The sequence below is a fragment of the Moschus berezovskii genome, chromosome 2 (assembly GCF_049115385.1).
Source record: "Moschus berezovskii isolate FMDL1 chromosome 2, NW_MosBer_1.0, whole genome shotgun sequence".
In the NCBI taxonomy this organism is placed as follows: domain Eukaryota; kingdom Metazoa; phylum Chordata; class Mammalia; order Artiodactyla; family Moschidae; genus Moschus; species Moschus berezovskii.
This window is the reverse complement of record NC_142461.1, coordinates 47,514,832-47,539,985: the sequence shown is the minus strand read 5'-3', so window position 1 is coordinate 47,539,985 and position 25,154 is coordinate 47,514,832. Positions and strand designations below refer to the sequence as shown.

The 25,154-nt window shown below is 41.5% G+C and overlaps 1 protein-coding gene across 1 annotated transcript in view; it reads left to right on the top strand.

Annotated features, from left to right (window-relative positions):
* AOX1 (aldehyde oxidase 1) overlaps nucleotides 1-25,154 on the top strand; it is a 70,142-nt gene that overhangs the window by 20,690 nt on the left and 24,298 nt on the right. Inside the window, exons 13-23 of the mRNA XM_055397333.2 lie at nucleotides 716-825; nucleotides 1,806-1,990; nucleotides 3,334-3,496; nucleotides 5,507-5,599; nucleotides 8,614-8,783; nucleotides 9,131-9,257; nucleotides 11,828-11,950; nucleotides 15,276-15,372; nucleotides 19,089-19,213; nucleotides 21,737-21,870; nucleotides 23,797-23,884. Of these exons, the coding sequence (XP_055253308.1) occupies nucleotides 716-825; nucleotides 1,806-1,990; nucleotides 3,334-3,496; nucleotides 5,507-5,599; nucleotides 8,614-8,783; nucleotides 9,131-9,257; nucleotides 11,828-11,950; nucleotides 15,276-15,372; nucleotides 19,089-19,213; nucleotides 21,737-21,870; nucleotides 23,797-23,884 (1,415 nt within the window). The remainder of the gene's footprint in view (nucleotides 1-715; nucleotides 826-1,805; nucleotides 1,991-3,333; nucleotides 3,497-5,506; nucleotides 5,600-8,613; nucleotides 8,784-9,130; nucleotides 9,258-11,827; nucleotides 11,951-15,275; nucleotides 15,373-19,088; nucleotides 19,214-21,736; nucleotides 21,871-23,796; nucleotides 23,885-25,154) is intronic.

The window sequence follows — 25,154 nt, the reverse complement described above, 5'->3', positions numbered from 1 at the left end:
AGAAACCAAAATTTTCCATCAATTAAAAAATAAAGTTCTAAAAAAGATTTATATTCAGTTATCAATTTAAGTAACATCCTTTAAAAAATCATTCATGGAGAATTAGGTTTTGTGATATAAATATAAACATCGAAAGATTCTTAGTTTTTATCCCAAAGTCCTATTTCATTATAGCTTTAAATAGTTCCTCCCTCCAATATATTGATTAAATAACAATTCTTTGGGTGCTGAGAAAAGATAGAAACAATTAAGACTATATCTCACTAGTGTAAAAATTCATTAAAGGCAATTTATTCACTATTGTACTGAGTAGAGTTCTTGATTATACACAATAAATGTTTGTTGAATGACTTGATTAGAATATCAAAAGAGATATTAATATCTTCTTTCTTCTCACAAATCTCAAAATGAATCATACTGTTCAGGAAGTGACTCCTAAGGTCCTTCTCTGCCTGACCTCTGGGCTACTCACCTAGATATTTTTATTTATAATCAAGAAAAAAAGCAAAAAAGAAAAAGAAAAGAAAAAAGATGGGCTCTAGATGGGATGAAGCACTGCAAGACACCATTACATGGTGAAAGATTTTTTAAACATAGGAAGACACTTCTTTTCCTGATCAGTTTCCTGTATTTAGTAAAATTATTTCACAAATTTTGGGAGTTTGATTGCTTAATAAAGAACAGATGCCAAGGAAAGTGTTCTTTCTTTCCACAGAAGGAAAACGACAGATTCCTTTAAATGAGCAGTTTCTCAGAAAGTGCCCAAGTGCCGATCTTAAGCCTGAAGAAATCTTGATCTCAGTGAACATCCCCTATTCAAGGAAGGTGAGACTGTCCTTTCAATTTCTTCATTTTACCTGTGAGCCTACAGCTTGTTAATTCCAACATATAAGAGAGTTTAAAAAAAGGTGTTGAGTGTTTGTAGTGGAGAATATGAGGATCTGCGAATATTTTTCACTTATATTAAGTACTCTCCATCATTCCTAGAATCAGGAGACCTTTGACTCTGCTTTTCTCTTCATCCTTCTCTCTCTCTCCCTCCCTACCTCCCCTCTTTGAAACCAAGCTCTAAAGTTACCGTCCTACAGATTTTTAAAAATTATTTGTACTGTGAGGCTTTGCCACAAGTAAGACTTGAAACTATACCTCTACTTATTATACCTTGAGGTTTTGAAGAAGCTATAAATTTACAATAGAATTTAGTGGTAGGAAGAAGGGCTTTGGAGTCAGTGATTCACTTAAGAGTGAATCCTAGTTCAGACCTACTGAATCAGTCTGAGCCTTGGATTCTCATCTGTAAATGGGAATGATCGAGCCTGCCTTGGAAAGTGTATGATTTTGCTGGCTAGGGCTGCAAAGAACCACAGCCTCATTGGCTTAACTACACTCTCACTTTTGGAGGCCAAAAGTCTGATATCAAGGTGTTGGGGGTGTTGATTTTCTCTGAAGCTTCTCTCCTTGGCTAGTAGATAACTATCTTCTCCCTGTGTCTCCACATGGTTTTCCCTCTGTTTGTGTCTATGTCCAAATTTCCTCTTCTTATGAGGCCACCACCGTGTTAGATTATTGCCCATCTCAATTGTCTCATTTTTAACTTAATTGCCTCTTTAAAGACCCTAACTCCTAATACAGTTATATCCTGAGATATTACTGGGAACTAAGACTTCAAGATGTCACTTTTGAGGGGACACGGTTCAGCTCAAGAGAGTGTGGCAAGGATCCAGTGAGGCAATGCATTCAAACTGCCTAGTATATAGTTGTTCCTCAGTGTGTTTCTACCAGTGCCACTTCACTTTTGCTTTTAGTGGGAGTTTGTGTCAGCCTTCCGACAAGCCCAGCGACAACAGAATTCGCTCGCGATAGTTAATTCAGGAATGAGAGTGTGTTTTGGAAATGGAGATGGCATCATCAGAGAGTTATCCATTGCATATGGAGGCGTTGGTCCAACCACCATCCTTGCAAAGAATTCCTGCCAGAAACTCATTGGAAGGTATGGAATCATGTCCTGAGATTCCAGGTAACCAAGTGGCTCTTTCTATGGTAACATGTAATTACATGAAGAAAAATACTTACCACCTTTCTGTTTAATGACTTGGAATTCCAACAGGATTTCATGATTATTTCCATGTGTCTTAGTGAATCCTGAAGTGGGCACCATGTAGTGTGTGTATGTGTGTGCGTGTGTGTGTGTGTGTGTGTACACCCATCTCCCAATAGCATTGATATAGAGACACAGTAAGCAAGATGAGTAAATCTGCATTCTTTATTGTGAGAGAATAATTTATCATTATGAAAGGTTGATTATAGAAGTTTGTTTTGCAATAACTTGCTAAGTGTATTACATACCTGGCTGTTTATTTCTACAGGTAATAACTTAACTATAGATACAGCCATTATTTCTTAAGCCTTCACTGGGTATTGACTACCATTTCAGAAGTAATAAACTAATGGTTAAAACCATGATCTTGATTGAGCCACACTGCCTGGGTTAGAATCTCATTTCAACTCCTATAAATTATGTGACCTCAGTCAGCATACTTAATCTTACAGTACCACAGTTTCCTTATCTGTCAAAGGGGAATGATCACATCTCATGCCTCATGAGGCAGTGAGAGGATAAAGTGGGTGAATACATTGTTGTTGTTGTTCAGTAGCTCAGTTGTGTCTGACTCTAGGACCCCATGGACTGCAGCACACCAGGCTTCCCTGTCCTTCACTCTCTCCAGATATGAATACATATATATGAATATATGTCTCCCGGAATGAATACATGTAAGGTGCCTAAGTAAGTGTTAGTCACTCAGTCGTGTCTGACTCTTTGCGACTCCATTAAGTGTATAGGCTTCTATGTCGATTGAATTCTCCAGGCAAGGATACTGGAGTAAGTCGCCATTCCTTTCTCTAGGGGATCTTCCCAACCCAGGCATCGAACCCAAGTCTTCTGCATTGCAGGCAGACTCTTTACAGACTGAGCCAGCAGTAAGCCCCATAAAACAGAATTAAAACAGAACCTAGCATGCAGTCAACATTCTAGTGATATAAGGGGCAGTTATTCCTGGGTTGAGGACTTAACACAAGTTGTCATTTCTTTCTCATGACCATTCCAGGAGGTGAATTCTACCATGATTGCCCTTTTACAGGTAATGAAGTGGTGTGCCCAGGTCAGACACCCTTAGAGTGGTGGACTGTGATTTGAACTTGGATTGCCTGACTCTGGAACTTGTACTATTTTTCTTATTTTTCATTAAACTGCCACTCTTTGTCTTACCTGCTAGCTGAGCTTGTGGGGTGGTGAGTCCTGTTGGGCTAGGAATCCTCTTTTGAACCTCACAGGCCCTGGAATGAAGAGATGCTGGATGCAGCTTGCAGGCTGATTCTGGATGAAGTCTCCCTCCCAGGCTCAGCCCCAGGTGGGAGGGTAGAGTTCAAGAGGACCCTCATCGTCAGCTTCCTGTTCAAGTTCTACCTGGAAGTGTCACAGATTTTGAGGGGGATGGTAAGTGGAACTGACCATGCGTTCACTTTCCCAGGCCTGGGAGCCTCTGAGAATGCCCAAAGCAGAAAAGGCAACAACCCCTGCCAAAAAGCTATCGAATAGAGTAGAAAAGACAACCCACATCGGAAACTCACGGGCTTGCAGGGCATATGGCAGGCCATCTGTTGATGGGGTGTGTGTTTGGAGAAAAATTGCAAGTCAAGCACAGAGTTGTATGGGATCTGATTTAGCACCACTCACTAATTTTTCTGACCTGTTGTGTGTCTCGATGGTGTTCAGAGAACTTGTTACTGGTTTGAATATATTTTCCCTCAGAAAAGCGTTTCTTCTACTTGCTGAGTTTTACCTTTGTATGTTTGACTTTCTTCTCTGGGTTCAACTTTGTTTCTCTCACTTGTAAGATGGTGATGGAAGCCTCTCCATAAGGTTACTGAGAAATGGATTATCATAGGAAAAGGCTTCATATGGTCCCTAATATTTCAGAGAACCATGGTGAAGACTGCCTAATAATCATAGTGGTAATCATCTGGGCATTCTTGCACCTGGTCTCCCTTATGACAAACAATTAGAGTTTATAAGACTGTTGACTAGGAAGGACACAACAAAAAAATATTTATTTCAGAATAAATTTGCTATACCCAAAGGGAACTTGAACCATGTTGATCACATTAATCCTAAACTACAGCCACCAGACCAAACTAGATCAGAAGCCGTGAACAATCCTCATGTGGTATAGAAATTAGTACGTATGATAAAAAAAAAGTATGTGTGATCATAAAAAAGTATGATCACTTTAAATTAGAGACACGGAGTTCTCTCTCATCATTGCTTCTGCAGGTATCGTCTCATTATACATGAGAAGAACAAAAAACCAGAACAGTCATATCAGAGTTTTCAGAATAGAAGCTTGAAATCATATATAAGTGACTTATTGTCACCAGGTTATCCAAAGGGAAAAAATAAAGTCAACTCCTCCAATTAATAACAAACTAATATAATTTATTGAATGAAATAAGTGATATAAATTACAGCTTCCATCTTATAGTCTTTTATCTTCAATTTCCTCTATTAATATTGCTCTACTATTCAAAATAATAGGCTTTGTTGGCTTTAATTTTCTCTTAAAAATTTTATATTGTAAAAAATAGCCATTAGGTGGTACAGATGAACTTACAAAACAGAAACAGAGATACATAAACTTATGGGTACAAAGAGGGGAAGGGAAAATGAATGAATTGGGAGATTGGGATTGACATATACACACTACTATGTATAAAATGGATAACTAAAGAGAACCTACTGTATAGCATAGAAAGATGAGATTTCTGTATATGTATAGATGATTCACTTTGCTGTACAATAGAAACTAACACAACATTATAAAGAAGTATACTCCAAAAAAATTAATTTAAAAAAGAAAACAAAAAAGAACCATTAGTTGCCCTGTTTAAAATCTTGTGTAAGGATCAAATGACCCAGGTTTCCTCAGCTCTCGGAAGCGTTCCTCCTGGGGCCCTAGAGTGCTTCCTGCTGGGAGGATATGGCAGAGAGGCAGCCCCAGCATTTTCCCTCCTTCCTGGTTGCCCAGGGGATACAGAACAGAGGTTGATACTCATTAGCAATGGTGCACCTTTGCTCTGACCTTTTCCTGGTTTAAGTCCTCTCTTCCTTTCCAATTATTTACTTAGCTTCTACCTTCCTGTTTTATTGGTTTGTAAGTCCTCAAATCATTTAGAAAGGCATGTGAAAGAATCCTAAGAAACATAAAGATATTGGGAGTCAGTGATCTACTATACTCACTTAGCTCTTCTTAAAACATTGTCCTATGCATGGATCTTCCAGAGGTGTGTCCTAGAGGTCAGGGAGAACCCTGCTTGTACTTCCAGCATTCTGAATTAGGCAAGTACTTAATAAAGGTTAAACTTCACAGCAGAGCTAAGAACCATGCTAGCCTCTCTCCCAAGACCATTCTGGCATATTTTAAATATCTACAATGGTTCTACTTTTCAGGACCTTGTTCACTATCCTAGCCTTGCAGGCAAGTATGAGAGTGCTTTAGAAGATCTTCATTCCAGACACTACTGGAGTACGTTCAAGTACCAGGTTAGTGACTTTTTTCTTTCTTTCTTTTTTTTTAAATTCAAAAGACCCAGGCTAAAGCTTCTTCATGTGGACATCCCACTTATCTCTCAGTGATTCTCATGACTTTTTAGCCTGAGCTCCCCTTCTGGTGAACCTACGGCCTACTTAGTGTTGATTAAAACTTCAAAATCAGTGAAGTATTGTGATTAATAATTAAGCTAGCAATGGATATTTTTTAAATGTCTGTTTTGAACTCAAAGAGTTCAAATGTGTGTTTTGTTCTGTGGCTTTGTACCACTGATATGAACAAGCTGCTGAGTCTGCCACATGCCCTTGCCCTTGGCCTCGTGGAAGTTAGAACACAACCAAAGTAAATTCTGTATCAGGGCCGTGGGCTTCTTTGATTTTATTCACAGAGCCCTTGGAGGCTGATGAAAATGCAGTAATGCTTTTCGAAAGAGCTGCTGGTTTATTTTGTTTGAATGTGGTGATACTTTGTTCTCCCAGTCCCCCTTCTCCAACTGTTTTCTCTGTGAATTAGAGTTTTAGAGCTGAATCAAGCATAAGTTCTGAGAGTTAATTTCAGGCTTTCCTAATGAAAGCTTTTAGAACAGAATTTCTCATAATCTTCAAATGGAATTTTCAGCTACAGTGTCGTAAGAGTATCGCCAAAAGTCATCCTATTGGTCAACTGGATAAGATCACCATGCTTTTCCTTGAAATTATTAGCAAGAAACTTTACCTTGAGGGTTTTATTAAGTGAAGAACATGAAAGGCTTTTAAAAGATTCTTTTTAAATAGATTCAATTCATTGGATCTATTGTTGGACTTAGTTATAAAACTTTGCAGTATGTTGTCATGAACAATGAAGTTGATGTATACCTCTTCAGTTTTTAGGTTCAATATGTTAAAAAATCAAATACGTCAGACTCCATTGAAAGTGTTGGAAGTGATCATTTGGAAAGTCAAAAATAGCTTCCCTTTCTCCCAGTGTAAAATACAGTTACTGCAATGTTTGGCTTATAAATACCTGAACATTGCCTTGACCATGGGATAAACTTCAACAACCCAGGAAAAACAACAAATGAATGGGCTTTCAAATCATTCAAAGAAAAGTGATAATCTTCACTTAGTTTGTTATTATAGATTGAAAGACCAGGTTTTGGAAGTAGTGTATCCTCTCTTGGTGATATTGAACATCTCATTTATTGTCAATATGCAGTGTGTAAGCTTTCTCAACTGCACATTCTGGGACTCAAATATGAAAGTATGTACTTTTAGAAAATTTCCCATGCGTCCATGCGAGTTGATTCAGTCATGTCTGCCTCTTTGGACCCTACAGACTATAGCCCGCCAGACTCCTCTGTCCATGGGATTCTCCAGGCAAGCATACTGGAATGGTTTGCCATGCACTCCTCTAGGGGATCTTCCCAACCCAGGGATCGAACCCTCATCTCTTCCATCTCCTACACTGGCAGACAAGTTGTCTACCACTAGCACCACATGCCTTAAATGATACTGATCTAGAAACAGCTTCCATGGCTTCTTTTCCCCCCAGGAAAGGTCTTGACCAGTAGGTGTTCTGTTGGCGACTGTTCTCTCTTCCCTCCTGCCATGTGCTGCGATCACTATGAGCCTCATTTCAAAGGAAGAGTCCCTGCCCCAACCAGGCTTGGGGTGACCCCGTGAACAGCAGTGTAGGGCAGCAGGTGGGATGGGAAAGAGAGGCCTCCTTTAGGTCTCTCGGGGCCTCACCTTGGCTGACCAACCTCATGCCCAAGTCTTCCAGAGCAAAGGCTCTGGGCATCTGGCCTCAGCCCTGGTGCCAGATAAAAGGATGATCCAGTGATGTGTGGATAGGACGGCTCAGCATTGCATCACAGGGCAGAACTCCAGGCCTCAGAGCTGCCTTCTCCTTTAAGAGAGTAGCCTTTAGATGGTGGCTGCTTGACTGGCGATTTTCATGGAATTTCCACCTCCCACAGTTCCATCAGCAGCACCCGTGGCAACTTTAGCCTTGCCCCTAGTCTCTGAACTTGTTCTGTTGTTGCTGTTGTTTAGTTGCTCAGTCGTGTCCGACTCTCTTCTGACCCCATGAACTGTAGCACTCCAGGCTTCTACTGTCCATGGGATTTCCCAGGCAAGAATACAGGAGTGAGTTACCCTTTTCTTTTCCAGAGGAGCTTCCTGACCCAGGGATCGAACCCAGGTCTCCTGCAATGCCGGTGGATTCTTTACCACTGAGCCACTAGGGTCTCTTAATTCTTCTTTCTTCATACCTCCAATCTTCTTCTTCCAATAATCAACCAAGAAAGCTAACAATTCTCTCATATTTGAAATACTGGAGGAGATGTTGTATTTCTTAATTTCATTTTGGTTAATGAAACACATGTAAGGTATTTATGGTAACTCAGACAGTACAAAGTATTTATAAAGTCACTGGCAAGACATTTTACTCCATGGGTCTCTAAAAAAGAGTAACATTAATGAATCATTACTCAAAATGCAGCTTCCTGTGTCTTCATTCTTTATCAGGATTGTCTAAGTGATGAATCTTACCATTGGTAAGACTTCCTCACTCAAAACAGAAAATAAGAAAAGCTCTTGTGATTGAATGCACCTGATATTTTCTACAACCATGGTAATTAGGCTTTTCTGCAAATAGTACACATGACATGAATAGCTACAAGAGTAAGATAATTTTGATAATGAAGGTTAAGGATATACATGAGCATTTGTAAAAGGATGCAACTTTATATAATCAAGAAGAAAGATTTATATTCATTTACTTACACAAATATAATCTGTGTTAAAAATATTTGTGGTCTATATTCAAAATAGTAGGGGAAAAAATAAGAACAACACCATGGCTATACATCCCAGTTTGCCTACTGAATTACTGAAATAAGTTTACTGTCCTGGTGTTATTAATAGTGATGTTTTTATTTTCAGAAGTGTTCTGGCTTGAATGTAAATTATGTAGAGTTGTGCATAATATGTTTATAAAAATGATATGTTGGTTATCAATTAAACAGAATGCAGACCTAAAGCAGCTTTCTCAAGACCCAATTGGCCATCCCATCATGCACCTGTCTGGTATTAAGCATGCCACGGGCGAAGCCATCTACTGTGATGACATGCCTGTGGTGGACCAGGAACTATTCTTGACTTTTGTAACAAGTTCAAGAGCTCATGCTAAGATTGTGTAAGTGATAAAGTTTTTATCCAACAAACAATAATGATTGCTTTTGGGGGCCAAGTCATGTTAGTGAAAAGTAATTGTCTGAAGAGGATAAGCTATTTGTTAGCAATGTCCAGTGTAGATTTGAAGTGAAATGGTTTTGAAATGTAGGATTTACTACAATTTGTCCCTCCATAGAAAAACTTCATTGTCCCAGAAATTCTTTCTCGATTGTGTGGCATAGAACTGTTGTAAGGTTTTTGGACATAGCTTCCCTCTCTTGTATCTTATTCTCTGAGTAAGCACATTCTCCATGGCCTGCAGGCTGTGGGGCTGCTCTGAGGAGCCCTGTTCTGTGTGTTCTCGTCTAGGTCTATCGATCCATCTGAAGCTCTCAGCCTGCCTGGGGTGGTAGACATCCTGACTGGGGAACATCTTCCAGGCATCGACACCTTTGGCTTTTTAACTGACAATGAGCAAATTCTGGCAACAGATGAGGTACTGCATTTTTGCTTTCTGTTTTAAAGGTAACTTCCTCAGGGACTTCCCTAGTGGTCTGGTGATTAAAACTCCAAGTCTCCATTGTAGGGCGTGTGAGTTCAGTCCCTTACTGGGAACCTAAGATTCCACTTGCCTCTCAGTATGGCCAAAAAAAAAAAAAAAGTAACTTCCTCAGTTATTGGCACTTCATATTTTCTTAAATATAGCATTGAATTTGGCACATCATAAAGGATTCCAATATTCTTTGAATGCTTATTATCAATCACTGTATTTTAATAGTGAATTAGTTCAAAAACATTCATATTCCACAGAAGTAAAGAAGTTGGCTAGTTATATAAAAGACACTTGAGTGTTTTATATTTTCTCCTAATGGTGGTAAGATCATGTGCTGCTTTCATTCTTAGGAAAGGATGAATGAGAGGAGAATAATGAGAACTTTGATTTGCTATTCCTTTCCCTGAGAATCCTTGCTATGGTTCTAGTCTCGGTGTGTTCAACGTCCCAGTTCAAGTGATAGCCCCACTATGAAGCCTTTCCTTATCCTTTAACCCAGGAGTTCTCTCCCTCTCTGAACTCAGCCTGCCTCATTCATTCACACGCTGTGTATTCAACAGGCATCTTGTAAGTGAGCACCTGCTGCAGGTGAGCAAGACCCGTGTGCTCCTTGTCCTCGCAGAACTTAGGGAGAAAGCCAAGTGAACCTGTATTTACACTTTCCACCCTGTACTGAGCTTGTTTATTTCAATGTCTTATCTATTCCCCCTACCTGGTAAAATGTCTGGAGTGAGAGCCCATGTCTGATTCATCTGTAGATTTCACACTGCTTCCTACAAAGCAGGGTAAATAAGCAGAGGAGCAGTGACAGCACTATTGCCATGTGAAAGTTTCAAATGATAACACACATTGACTACTGTATCTGAAGTCATGAGGAGATGCAGCCAGGGCAGTGTCCAGAAGGTTTTCTACTTCATTTCCATTCAATGTTCATCCAAAAGAGCTTAATCATTTGAAAGAGTCTCTGCCACTGGTTCTCGCTAGGAGGCTTAGTTGATAAAAATGAAAGTTTGGTGACTGGGTGTCTGAAGTCAAGGTTGAACTCTCCCAAGGTGGGGCTGTGTGGTCCTGGAAGAAGACGATGAGAACTATGGCTTTTGCATAAATGTTAACTAGACAAGCAAAGTCATCTTGGGCCACACGATAGCACAACTCCCTGAGGTGTGGGCACATTGACTCTGAGCATCTCAGGGGCGTGCCTGTGTACCAGGTCATGTGGCAAACCCCATGTGTGAGGAGGGCAGAGAGCAGAGCCATTGTGAATGATTGTCTCTGTTAGTTTCATTCCTATTTTAATATTTGTCCTTATCATGCTATATCTTTAAAAAAATCATTTCATTGCGGAAAATTTAAACACACTCAAAAATAGAGAAGGAGAGTACAATGAATCCCCATAAACCCATCATCCAGCTTCAACAATGATTAACACTACAATTCTTGTTTCATTCATCTCCCCACTGACCCCACCCACTTACACCCAACAAATACACGTGTGTGTGTGTGTGCCTGTGCCTGGATTTAACTCTTTTTTACTACCATTTTTTTTTTTTTGAACAGAGGAAAATTTATGCGTCGAACCTGGACTGGTCACTTATGATAATATACATGCTACAATTCCATTCTCCCCAATCAGGGCAGAAAGTGGATGGGGAAACACAAAACCAAGGCTCTAGAAAAGTGAAATAGTCAGGACTGGAAGAAGTCATGGGACCATTGGATTCTCTTTCCCACCTTTTATTGTGATCCAAATCAAAACATAATCGCTCATTTTTCAGACTGACATTATATTATTAGGACTTTTCTACAGTAAGCATATAGTAGTCTTATAAGAGAATCCAATGGTCCCATGACTTCTTCCAGTCCTGACTATTTCACTTTTCTAGAGCCTTGGTTTTGTGTTTCCCCATCCACTTTCTGCCCTGGTCCCTGGGTGAACTCCCTAGGCCATCTGCCTACCCCACCTGCAGGTGAAATGGTGACCGCTCCCAGCTCACTCTTGGCTCCTACAATTATGTCTCTCCCTGAAAAAGCCTGTGCTCCCCAGTTCAGGGCAGAGACCACTGTCCCCTCCCTCCTTCCTCTCTGGGTGAAATAGTCTTGACCTTCTGGTCCTTCCTGTCATGAAGGCAGAAGTCTCTTCTCAGAATGGCCCTGCTCCCAGTGTGGCAGCCCCAGGTCAAGCCATGGGACTGACTCTCCTAGGCCAGATGGCCCGCAAGCATCCTCAAAGCCTGAGTCTGTTCTACGTGAGGCAGCATCACACCAGTCCCTCTTCAGCTGCTGCTGCCAATGATGGAGCAAAAAGTCCTCACTCTCCCAGTGCAGAGACTTCCCAGAGGTCAGCAGGCCAACTCTGACAAATGGACTTCTCTACGGAAGCCTTCCTGAGCCGCGGCACTGCGGTGAAGTCCACTGTGTGTCTAGCTCTGTGCTGGCAGGAGGAGGAAGATGAATAGAAGGAAGGGACCTGCTGCCTGCCCTCCTGGAAGCTAGACATCTCCCCTGTATTACAGGTGTTTTTTGTGGGTCAGCTTGTCTGTGCCGTGATAGCCAATTCCGAGGTCCAGGCAAAGCGAGCTGCTCAGCGAGTGAAGATTGTCTACCGAGATTTGGAGCCGCTGATCCTAACCATTGAGGTAATGAGTTCTAGGGTGGGGCCAGAAGAGTATATTTAAGTGGTGTATCAGTTAAAATGCCAGAAACAGGACTCAAGTGGCTTCCAAAACACAGGGGCTTTGCTTTTCCTCAAACTCTATCACTATTAGCAAGAAAGCTAGTCTTCCAACTTTCCTGCCTGCTCCCCATGGTCCAGGTTTTATCTTCTGTGGTCATAGGATGGCAGAGAGAACACCATCGGCTCAGCACCCCTCGAGTCCTGGGACCCAGCGTCATCAGGCATTTAGGTCACATGTCCCTCTCTGGATTCATGACAGGCAAGAGCTCTAGGTTACTGCTGGAGGGTCAGATTTCTTTGAGGTTCATGGGCTGTATGGGGAGCGATGGAGACCTCAACAGAAATCTGAGCACTGCTTGGAAGGGGCAGGTGAAAAGAATGCCAGATGGGCACCCAGAGATGTCCAGGAGAGGGGGCACATCCAGGACTCCATATCCATCTTCACCGGGATTCTTTTAGGTATATGGTGAAAACCAATAAGAAGCTCCATGAAGCATAACTGTGACCCTAGTTTTAGATCCTTTAATGCATACCTTAAGTAAGTATGAGAAACAGATCCTATGATGCCTACAGCTATTTTGGCAACTTGAACAAATTGGGGAACTGCATTTCCTATCCTGTTTCTTAAAAACAATTTTGAAATTTATAAAGGTTTTAAGACTCATCTCCATGAAATTATATGAGTATTCTTCTGCATATGTTTCATTGGTTCTTACAATTTACAAAGTAATAGAAGCATGAAAGTTGGGAAAACAGCATGAGTAGATTAAATTCAGCACATACATATCGAATATAATCTGGGAATACAATATTATCTCCACGACATAATGAATAAATTGTTCTCTAGGTGACTAGCATGCTCTGAAGCAGAAAATAAGGAAATGAGTTGGGCAAGATTAGAGTCTCCAGGAGAACTTGGCCTTGGGTATATTTCCTATCATGTTGCTTTATGCCAAGGAACACATAGAGTTTGTTTCTGGACAATGTCCTCAGTGTTTTGAAATTAAAAAAGAATCGTGTCAAGGAAACAAAAATAAAAAAGTTTAGTTGGAGTCAAAGAGTGATTAGGCTTTCTGAATTTTCCTGGCCAGTTTCAAATTCATTCTGTTTCCATCTTAAACCCTTTTCATTCATACATTGCCTCGTATACTTGCTGACTTTATACATTCCTTCCCCAACATTTTGGTTTAGAGTTAGAATTCTTAGTAAGAATTTATTTGCGTAATACTTTATCAAAAATTTTGTTTGTAATTCTTTGCCAAATTCCAGTGACTATTTTCCTTTACCCCCGCCCCGCACCCTGCTTTCCAGCCAAATAAAATTCTGAAAGCAAATAGACACTCTCTTCCCACCCCCACCTCCACTTCCACCCCTAACTTGGACCAGCACAGCTTGAATTGTCTGCCAAAGAATCCCAATATCAAATACCAAGCTTTGACATCGCGGAGAAGAAATACCTCATGTTTCTATCAAAGGTTAAGCTCTCCAAGATCAATCAACTAGATCAAGAAGAGTTAGTCGAAGTGTATAGCAAGGAAACATGCCTTGTTCCTTACGTACTACAGTTCTTTTATCACTTTCCTGACCAAGAAATATTCAGGAAAGTATCTTTGAGTTATAGCAAGCAGCAAAAGGCTAAACTCAAAGGAGAAAAAAAAAAAACTGGATGTATGAAACTTAATTTCTGATTTGAACCTGGAATATCTGAGTCTTAGATTAATAAGAGATCATATGCTTTGTTATACAGCAGACACTAATACAACATTGTAAAGCAATTATACTCCAATTAAAAAAAAGAAAATCATATGAATTGATTCCAGTAGGAAGTATATTATCAATTAAAATAGGATAAAAACAAATGGATCTTCATCACTATCACTCATGTTTAACCTAGCTTATGCTTTTTTGAATTTTTAATAGCTTGAATGGGGAAATGCTATCAAAACTCTTGGCCCCAAGGGTCAGGCTGATAATCATGGTGAGAAAGCTGTTCTTCCAACCAGAATCTCTGATCAATTGTCACAGTCAACAGCATGACCATAGCTAACACCCAGAGCTCTCTGTGATTACCTGGTTCCAAACAGGTTTCCTACGTAAGTCACTAAACTCTCACAACAATCCTATGAAGTAAAAATTGTTATTATCCCCATTCTGATGCAGAAACTGAAAGGCTGAGTTACCCAAAGTCACACAGTTAATCAACAATAGAAGCAATCACCAAACACTCTATCAAAGACCCTGGGCCTTGTGGTAGGAGAAACAAACCAACCCACTTTTTGAATGGAGGAAATGGCAGGATCACAATAGCATATCCATACAGTATATTGATAGGTCTAGACACTTACTGGTGGCCAAAGGGAACCAAAGTTTGAAGAATCCCTAGCTGCCACCAGGCTGGAATTTCATGGATGGACAATAATCCGTTGTAGAAATACTCCCAGGAGCTGCCATGTCACATTTGCTAAGGACCGAGGGATTACAGAAAGATGAATTCCCAAGGATAGGTAGGAAAACCAACCTAGATTTTTTAGCTACATCCCTGATAATGTGTACTTACTATTACAGTCCTTCACTAGGCACCCAGGGGAAGCCATTAGGAGCCAGTATATAAGTGGATTTGTGGTACCCACTCTAGACTTGGAATCTTACTTCCAGGGCTGGAAGTCCCAAGTGCAAATGCTGGACTCATTCCCCCAAAGGAGAAGCTTGGGACTGGCGGTCAAGGCCGTCATGTCCTTGTCACTAGAGTGTCTTCAGGTAGCATTAACAGAACATTTGTTATATGCCATGTCAGCTCTTTCATGCCTCATTTCATTTTATTCTTTCCACAACCCTATTGGAACTGTGTGTACAACTCTACCTTCATTTTACCAATGAGGCTCAAAGAGGTGAAGTAATAGACCCACAGTCAAATAGCTAGTACACCAGAAGATGGACACAACTCCAACTAGGTCCAGAGCCCAAGATCTAAGTCCCTGGGCCTTGTTACCCTGTCTGCATAACATGGGCTGTGGAATGAAGAGAATAATTGGCCTGGAAACAGTTCCACCACCTTGGTGCTAGGTGTTTTCTAAGATTTTTTTTTTTTTGGACTCAATGAGGACGTTTGCATTTGCTCCATGGAGCGTCTCTCTGCAGCATGGTCCTTAACCCAGCTCATGGGGTCCTGATGAGGGTGCATGTGATGCCAGAGCAAGAGAAGCGCTGCCCAGACTCAGATGATGCAGCATCCTATGTGGCTGCCGCTGTGGGGCTGGTGGGGGCTCACTTTTCTGTTCTCCTTCTAGGAAGCTGTACAGAACAAGTCCTTCTTTGAGCCAGAGAGGAAACTGGAGTATGGAAATGTGGATGAAGCATTTAAAATGGTGGATCAAATTCTTGAAGGTAAAACTATCTTTAACAAACAATGAGAGAGGAAGCGGTCCTGGGTCTCCCTTGCCGTGGCTCCAGGTGTAGTTATACAGATGGTGTCTGTGTTCCCAAAGGTCGGGAAACTGAGGCTCAGAGTGGTTAAGGAGCAGGACCACAGTCATGTCAGACAGCAGCGACCACGAAACACTGCAGATTGATAGCTTTTGTAAGGATTTCCAAAGTCCGTGTTTCTTTCTCTGTCATCCTTTCTGATTTCTCCTTCACCCTTCTCCATCTCTGCTTTCTCCTTCCTTTCCTCTCTCCCTCCTTGTCTCCTTCCCCTACTTCCTTGCAGACTTCCTTTCATTACATACGCTGCTGCTAAGTCGCTTCAGTCGTGTCCGACTCTGTGTGACCCCATAGACGGCAGCCCACCAGGCTCCCCCGTCCCTGGGATTCTCCAGGCAAGAACACTGGAGTGGGTTGCCATTTCCTTCTCCAATGCATGAAAGTGAAAAGTGAAAGTGAAGGCGCTCAGTCGTGTTCGACTCTTAGCGACCTCATGGACTGCAACCCACCAGGCTCCTCCGTCCATGGGATTTTCCAGGCAAGAGTACTGGAGTGGGGTGCCATTCCCTCTTGGAAAATAGTTGAGCTTTCCAACAAAATTTTTGTAACTTTTTGTTTTGAAATAGTTTTAAATTTCAGGAAAGTTGCAGAAGCATTAGAAAAACTCCTAATTATCCTTTACTCAGATTCCCCAATAAACGTTTCACTACACCTGCTTTATTGTTCTGTGTGTGTGTGTCTATCTCTCTGCCTCTGTCTCTTTGCCTGTCTGCCTGTCTGTCTGTCTCTTTATGTATGTATATTCCTGTGCCCCTTGGAATTCTAGAGTTGGAAGATCCAGGGCAGCCTAGGAATCTGTTTTTCACAAATTTTAACAGTGCTCTAGGTGATTCTTAGGATCAGTAAAATCTGGCAAACACTCAATGGTGAGTTTATTTTGTGGGAGAGAAGGAAGGAGCATTTCTGCACAGAGAGTCCATGGTGAGAGTATCTTAGAAATACTGATACTGACAGCAGTTCCTCCACTTGCTCCATAATATGTCCATGCACCATTTGTTCCATAATATGCTTCTGTGTGAGAATTCGATTATTGTGTTTGTCCTTGACATATTAATTATTTCATTTAGTTAAATAAGTTGTTCAATCTATCTCTTTCTTGAATTTTAAGTTGCCCATACCCTATATAGAGCCCAGCGGTAAAGAATCCACCTTAATGCAGGAGATGTGGGTTTGATCCCTGGGTCGAGAAGATCCCCTAGAGAAGGAAATGGCAACCCACTCCAGTGTTCTTGCCTGGGAAATCCCATGGACAGAGGAGCCTGGCAGGCCACAGACTATAGGATCACAAACAGCTGGACAAGACTTAGCAACTGAACAACAGCACAGTACCCAACTGATAAGTATAAACAGGAAGCTGTAAAATGGACAATTGTACTACTTTTAGGTTTTCATTCTCTTGATTCAAAGGGATTTTATTCTTACTCTCCAGTTGTTGTTTTGATGAAGAATTAATGACTACTTGTTTCAATGAGAGATAACTGGAGATACTAATCATGATGGTACTTAATCTGCCCCTTAGGAAAACAGATGCCCCAAGAAAAAAGAATATTTAAAAGATTAAATATGTTGAGCATCACATCAAGTCTTGAACTGTGTTCTTGAAGGGAAAGATACCATTGTTGAGTTTTACCAACTGCGCAGATATATATCTCAGCCTTATAGAATGGCTGTGTCATAGCCCTTGTTGTTGTTTAGTGGCTCAGTCCTGTCTGACTCTTGGTGACCCCATGGACTGTAGCCCACCAGGCTCCTCTGTCCATGGGTTTTCCCAGGCAAGAACACTGGAGTGGGTTGCCATTTCCTTCTCCAGAGGATTTTCACAACCCAGAAATCAAACCCACATCCTAGAGAGACTTTAAAGAATTTGGTTTACAAATGAGCCCACTAAGGCTGGAGAGACATAAAGGTGACCAGGAATCAGGTCTATCTGAGTCTCTCACCTCTGAAGTTAGCGTTCTCTCCTCTACGTTATGCTGCTTCTCACTCATCTCTGTGAAACCCCATTAGCTGGGTTGGGCTTTACACTGAGAGAGTGGATAACAATCTCCATAGCAGGATTTGCAGGAGAACTCTGAAACTAAAATGATCTTCCCCATACCCTGTCCTATTGGGCAGAGTACGGAGAGATTCCTTCGTATCTTAATGGCTTTTCGTCCTTAAGGAACTCATTAAAATGTAAATACGCCTGAAGGAATCACTCCTAAACCCATTCTGGGATAACATTTTATCTCAGGGATTAGTTGAACAAATTGCTTTTCAGCCTAGAGAGTTGTGAGCCACACTGTAGAGTGAGGAGAGGGCACCGTGGGTCCAGGGCTGTGGGGTGGGCAGAACAATGTAACAGGGTCTTAAAGTATTGCCCACCTGATGGGTTGAAGCAGAAACAGCTCTCTAATATTTTTTAGCTCTGTATTTTTTAAACTTAACCACATTAATTCTGTGTGGATAGGTGGAATCACTAATATTGTATACCATGGATTTGATCCTACTGACAAATGGGTTTTTGATGTATACTTTTGATAAAAACTTCAACTGAAATTGAGATCAGGGTTCTTGACATTGTAATCTTTATATGTTATTAAAGAAGTAGAATCTACTTATTCTTCTGTACTCTCTTTACTCAGATTTCGGATAAGATAGGAAGTCCGGATTCTCATATAAAAGATTTTCTTGGGACTCCCTCTCAAATAATTTACAAATCACTCTTATTGGATACATTTTTAATTTGTAAAAGTTCTGCTTTCCACCTAATGTGATGACCAACACCGTTGTATTGTTTTTTTACTTCTGTTTTTATTTTTTGCCCTGTTTTCCAATGGGTTACTCATACACTTTTTAGAATTCTATTTTTATTTATGTATAGTGGTTTGAGTGTATCTCTTTGTGAAAATTTTTTTTAGTGGTAGTTCTAGATGTTAAATTTATAGTATATTTGGTAATGACACTTTATCAGTTTGAGCAAATTATAAAAACCCTACCTCACTTTATCCCTTTACTCTCCCGTATTTATAATATGTATGCATGCTAAGTCACTTCAGTCCTGTCTGACTTGTGCCTTCCAGAGTCTTCTTCTGTTTCTTTTACTATGTATAATGTCCAGGATAGTTAGCTGCACTTACAAGAAGGAACAGAGAGAAGTACATCTACTCCATCTTGTGTTGGACTTCTCCTTGCGATAGTATTTTATTCTGGAAAGTCACACATTCATCCCTAGGACCCTGTGACTTACTGTATTGGCAGATATAACAAATTCCCCTGCAGAACTCTTAGTCCTCAATAAAAGCTAACTACTGTTGTTTGTGGCCCTTCACCATGTAGCCTGCTGCCCAAGCAGAAGCACTGTTGCTGGAATTTCTCCATAATGAGATAACACTTCAGTTCAGTTCAGTTCAGTCACTCAGTCGTGTCCGACTCTTTGCGACCCCATGAATCACAGCACGCCAGGCCTCCCTGTCCATCATCAACTCCCGGAGTTCACTCAAACTCATGTCCATCGAGTCGGTGATGCCATCTAGCCATCTCATTCTCTGTCGTCCCCGTCTCCTCCTGCCCCCAATCCCTCCCAGCATCAGAGTGCTATTAGACAGCTTCTTTGATTCTGGTGTATTTTCCTCTAACAGGAGAAATACACATGGGAGGTCAAGAACACTTTTATATGGAAACGCAAAGCATGCTGGTTGTTCCCAAAGGAGAGGATCAAGAGATCGATGTCTACGTGTCTTCTCAGTTTCCTAAATACATACAGGTAAGGTGGGGCCATATGGAGGGGGTGTGGCTAAGTGGTTTCTGCCAACAAGATACAACAAGAACAGTTAGAGGTTAAAGTGTCATTTTAGAAACTAAAGGAGTTTAGAGTACTAATAACCATATCCTTTTGGGTATTAAGATCCATACACTTTTACAACTTTTAAGGTATTATGAAAGCAGTGGTCTTCTCTTTGTGCACCTGTAACTTTACAACCAGCAGGTCTCTTTTGCTATACTCTTGGCACTGTTAAGACTACAAAAGGAATGATGAGACTAGTCAACACAGCTGTATTATATATGTGAAAGTTGTTAAGAGATAGATCCTAAGAGCTCTTGTCACAATGAGAAATTTTTTCTTTTAATTGTATCTATATGAGATCGCGGAGAGTCGGACATGACTGAGCGACTGAACTGAACTGAACTGAACCATGGTGATCAATATATGCAAATCAAGCCATCATGCCGTATGCCTTAAACTTATACAATGATGTATGTCAGTTCAGTTTAGTTCAGTCACTCAGTCGTGTCCGACTCTTTGCGACCCCAAGAACCACAGCACACCCGGCCTTCCTGTCCATCACCAACTCCCGGAGTTTACCCAAACTCATGTCCATTGAATCGGTGATGCCATCCAACCATCTCATCCTTTGTCGTCCCCTTCTCCTCCTGCCCTCAATCTTGCTTAATAAAACTGAAAAAAAAATTTGACAAAGAAAAGTCTGCCCTTCAAAACCTGCTGCTGCTGCTGCTAAGTCATTTCAGTCGTGTCCAACTCTGTGTGACCCCACAGACGGCAGCCCACCAGGCTTCCCTGTCCCTTGGATTCTCCAGGCAAGAACACTGGAATGGGTTGCCATTTCCTTCTCCAAAGAAAAGTGAAAGTGAAGTTGCTCAGTCATGTCTGACTCTTAGCAACCTCATGGACTGCAGCCTACCAGGCTCCTCCGTCCATGGGATTTTCCAGGCAAGCGTACTGGAGTGGGTTGCCATTGCCTTCTCCGGCTCCAAAACCTATAGTCACCTAATTCACATAAAGCAATTAAGAAAGAGTATTGAGCAGAAAACAGCCAAGTGCTAAATCAGCTAAGTCAGAATTTACAGAGGAGGGAGAATTAAGAAAATGGAGGTTTGTGAAGCCATAGAATCATCTGGGAAATTACATGGAGACGAAGTCTTAAGTCTGGATTTACAGTGAGAATGAAGTTTGTCTATAGATGGTGAGGAAAGAAGCCATTTCCAGGTGGTTCCACACCAAGTTCAGCTGCCACTCATCCGTTCATTCATCCCTTTGGCAAACCCTTTTTGCCTGTGTCCTGTAGGCCAGGCAGTGTGTGTGTAAAGTGGGGAGAATAGTACAGATTACCCATGCTGGAATGGAAGATGTTCCTAGGGAATTGACACTGGGGTCTTGATTCAGTAGGTGACAAGTAGCCAGTGTCATTACCAGAGCAAGTGGGAATGTGGAGAATGAGGCCTCTGAGAAGGGCTGGGCGAATTCCATTTCAGTCCCGTTCTGCTCCTCCCTCCTTGAGTGACCTTGGGCTTATCACCTCACTCTTCTTGGGCTCCCCACCTACACCAGCCTGGCATTCTGTGACTACCAGAGCGGGGATGGGGAGGTGGTGGAAAGGAGGCTCAAGAGGGAGGGGATATATATTTATATTATAAATATATATATGACCAATTTGCACTGTACGGCAGAAACCAACACAATATTGTAAAGCAATTATCCTCTAATTTAAAAAAAAAATAAAATGAAAGAGACTTAATGACCTCAGATATTAGCATGGCAAGGATGAACAAGACCTAGATCCAGGGAAGACCTGCTAGCCAACTTCATCCAAATGGGAAGTGACGGATGTTCATTCTCCAGTAGAGACAGTGATGTGCAAGGAAAAGACCCAGTCTGAGAAAGGCTTGGAAGACCACAAAATCTCACTGCTGCAGGAAACATATCTCTAGGAGTCAGTCTGAAAACGATATACGTGTAGTTCATGAAGGAAAAAAAAATTTTTTAATTGTACCATCACAAAAATATATCATTGATATTGAAAGGACTTTTTTTTTCCTTTGTTGAGTGCATGCTCAGTTATGTCCGACTCTTTGTGACCCATGACCCCTTGGACTCTAGTCCCCTAGGCTCCTCTGTCCATGGGATTTTCCAGGCAAGAATACTGGAGTGGGTTGCCATTTCCTACTCTAGGGGATCTGCCAGGCCCAGGGATCAAACCAGCGTCTCTTGCAGTTCCTTCATTTGGCAGGTGGTCTCTCTACTGCTGTGCCACCTGGGAATTCCGTTGAAAGGACTATGTAATATAAATGATAGTTTTGGCACTGTCATTACAGCCAAATACTACTGAGATCAGCCTGGATGCCTGATTAGGTTTTTGGAAATCATCCCATTATTTAGTATAGCCACAGAGTTTGTGTTTCACATACATTAAACAATCAAAAAGTGTAAGACTGACCCACTCCCTTGCTGCATAGGAGTCAGATTAATGAAAACTGTTATCATTCACAGAACATAACTGCTTCAGTCTTGAACGTCTCAGCTAACAAAGTCATGTGTCACGTAAAGCGTGTTGGCGGGGCCTTTGGAGGGAAGGTGACAAAAACTAGCATCCTGGCAGCCATCACTGCATTTGCTGCAAACAAGTAAGTGGAGAGAATCTGTTCAATAGGCTAAAAATCAAATGAGCTCACGATGAATATTCTCAACATTGTGGAATCTCAACATTGAGGAAGAATCTGAGTCAAAGTTATTTAAAATAACATATAATATACGAATGCACAAACCGCTGGCTTATTATGACTTCTTTATTTTATGTTCTCTAGCTACATAGTATAAAAACAAAAAGGATCAGTTACTGACAAGAATAAAAACCACAGTTAAAAGATGTGTCTGGAGAGTAGACAGAAGCAGATCCTGAAAAGATGAGATTACTTCTCCTTAGTACCTATATATATATATAAATGTATATATACATATACAGGTCAGTTCAACCTTTTGCAATAGATGTTTGTATTGATCTGTGTAACTATATATATTGATATATAGATATATCTCAAAAGGTTCATATACACATATAATTAGATATAAAATACATCTCAAAATGTGTGTGTATATATATATATTCCCTTAATTTAAATGGGTAGTTTGCTTTTTTTGTGCTTGCATGTGTGCTCAGTCACTTCAGTCATGTCCATCTCATTGCGACCCTATGGACTGTAGCCCTCCAGGCTCCTCTGTCCATGGCATTCTCCAGGCAAGAATACTGGAGTGGGTTGCATGCCCTCCTCCAGGGGATCTTCCCGACCCAGGGATGGAAGCCTCATTTCCTTGGCTCCTGCATTGCAGGCGGATTCTTTACTGTTGAGCCACCAAGGAAGCCCCTTTGTTATGCTTACCTTTATTTATAGTACCATTTTCACATAACCAAAGAAAATTGTCTTTGGAGCAGGCACATGAAGAAGGCTGAATTTCTTTGCTAAGTAATATAGGTCAACTCTTCTGTCCCATGACACACGAAGACCTTGATTCCAGACCCGCCCTGTTAGGGAGTACTTGGCAGTCAGACACCTCCCGAGTTCCTCCATTTGTTCAGTTCAGTTCAGTTGCTCAGTTGTGTCCGACTCTTTGCAACCCTATAGACTGCAGCACACCAGGCTTCCCTGTCCATCACCAAATCCTGGAGCCTACTCAAACTCATGTCCATTGCGTCGGTGATGCCATCCAACCATCTCATCCTCTGTTGTCCCCTTCCCCTCCTGCCTTCAATCTTTCCCAGCATGAGGGTCTTTTTCACTGAGTCAATTCTTTGCATCAGGTGACCAAAGTATTGAAGTTTCAGCTTCAGCATCAGTCCTTCCAGTGAATATTCAAGACTGATCTCCTTTAGGATGGACTGGTTGGATCTCCTTGCAGTCCAAGGGACTCTCAAGAGTCTTCTCCAACACCACAGTTCAAAAGCGTCAATTCTTTGGTGCTCAGCTTTCTTTATAGTCCAACTCTCACATTCATACATGACTACTGGAAAAACCATAGCTTTGACTAGATGGACTTTGTTGGCAAAGTAATGTCTCTGCTTTTTAATATGCTATCTAGGTTGGTCATAGTTTTTCTTCCAAGGAGCAAGCGTCTTTTAATTTAATGGCTGCAGTCACCATCTGCTGTGATTTTGGAGCCCCCAAAAATAAAGTCTGTCACTGTTTCCATTATTTCCCCATCTATTTGCCAAGAAGTGATGGGACCAGATGCCATGCCTCCATTTGTAACCATCTCTAATGTGGCCCTGGGACTGTTTGCCCATCATGTAGGTTGTCGTCCCAGTGGGAAACCACCCCAAAGCAATACCCTAGAGCCTCTCCCATGAGTAGCGATTGCCAGGCACTGTTCCCTGACCCAGAGGAGGGGAGGCCATGGTATCTGCCTGAGAATAGCACAGCTGGGCTCAGGGGTCACTCTGTTGTTTTGTGATGTGTGTGGCTTGCATTCAGGCTCCCGTTAGGAGTTCCATAAACACTGGATAATTCCAATTTGGTAAGAGTTTACTTCTCCTGATTCTTTTTCTTCTGTGTTAGGCATGGTCGTCCGGTCCGCTGCATTCTAGAACGAGGAGAAGACATGTTAATAACTGGAGGTCGCCACCCTTACCTTGGAAAGTATAAAGTGAGTTGAGGTGGGGGTGGGGGGCTTTATGTTGAAATATAACATTGGAGAAAGGCAGAGGGTAGCATCTGGCTACTCTCTAATGGGGATTAACAAGGAGCAAATCAACAAACTGTGCTTCAACTTTCTCTTCCTTGTGCTCACTATTACTGGCTGATCTGCTTTGCCCAAAGATGTCAGTTTGTAAAAAAAATTACTAGCTGCCACAGAGTGCAAAACTGGAGACATAGGAGTATGTACGGACTTCCATGAAAGCAGATCTGATAATCACACTATTCCCACGTTTTTATATGTGGGAGGTAAAAATAGAGTAATTTCCATTACAGTAATGTTATGGAAATTGCAATTGTTTGCAAATGGGTTCTTCAGTTTTCAGTATGTCAAGGGTATTTCCCTAATGGCACAGATGGTAAAGAATCTGCCTGCAGTGCAGGAGACCCGGGTTCAATTCCTGGGTCAGGAAGATCCCTTGGAGAAGGGAATGGCTATCCACTCCAGTATTCTTGTCTGGAGAATTCCACGGACAGAGGAGCCTGGCAGGCTACAGTCCATGGGTGAGTCGAACACAACTGAGCAACTAACACACTTTTCATTTTGGTTAAACTCTGTCCCAGAAATTCCTAATTCTTAGAAAAATTTCCATAGCAGAAAATAAGTGTTCTTTTGCTTTATAAAAATAAGTTTACTTGTCAGAGTGAGCTAACTGAAAACTCTTAGGGACTTAGACCTTTATTGTGTTAATTATTGCTCAAGTAACAGCCCAGTGCAATCATTGGAGGGTGGGAGTGGAGGGAGAAGATAGAACCCTGCTGCTCATTGACAGACTCAATTATTTTTTATCTAACACCACCACCATCATCCCCTCAGATTTAAATCCATTAAATTAAATAAAATTTAAAATTCAGTTCCACAGTTGCATTAACTGTATTTCAAGTGCTCAGAAACCACCTATGGCTCAGTTCAGTTCAGTTCAGTCGCTCAGTCGTGCCTGACTCTTTCTGACCCATGAATCACAGCACCCCAGGCCTCCCTGTCCATCACCAACTTCCGGAGTTCACTCAAACTCATGTCCATCGAGTCGGTGATGCCATCCACCCATCTCATTCTCTGTCGTCCCCTTCTCCTCCCGCCCCCAATCCGTCCCAGCATCAGAGTCTTTTCCAGTGAATCAATTTGTCGCATGAGATGGCCAAAGTATTGGAGTTTCAGCTTTAGCATCAGTCCTTCCAGTGAACACCCAGGATTGATCTCCTTTAGAATGGACTGGTTG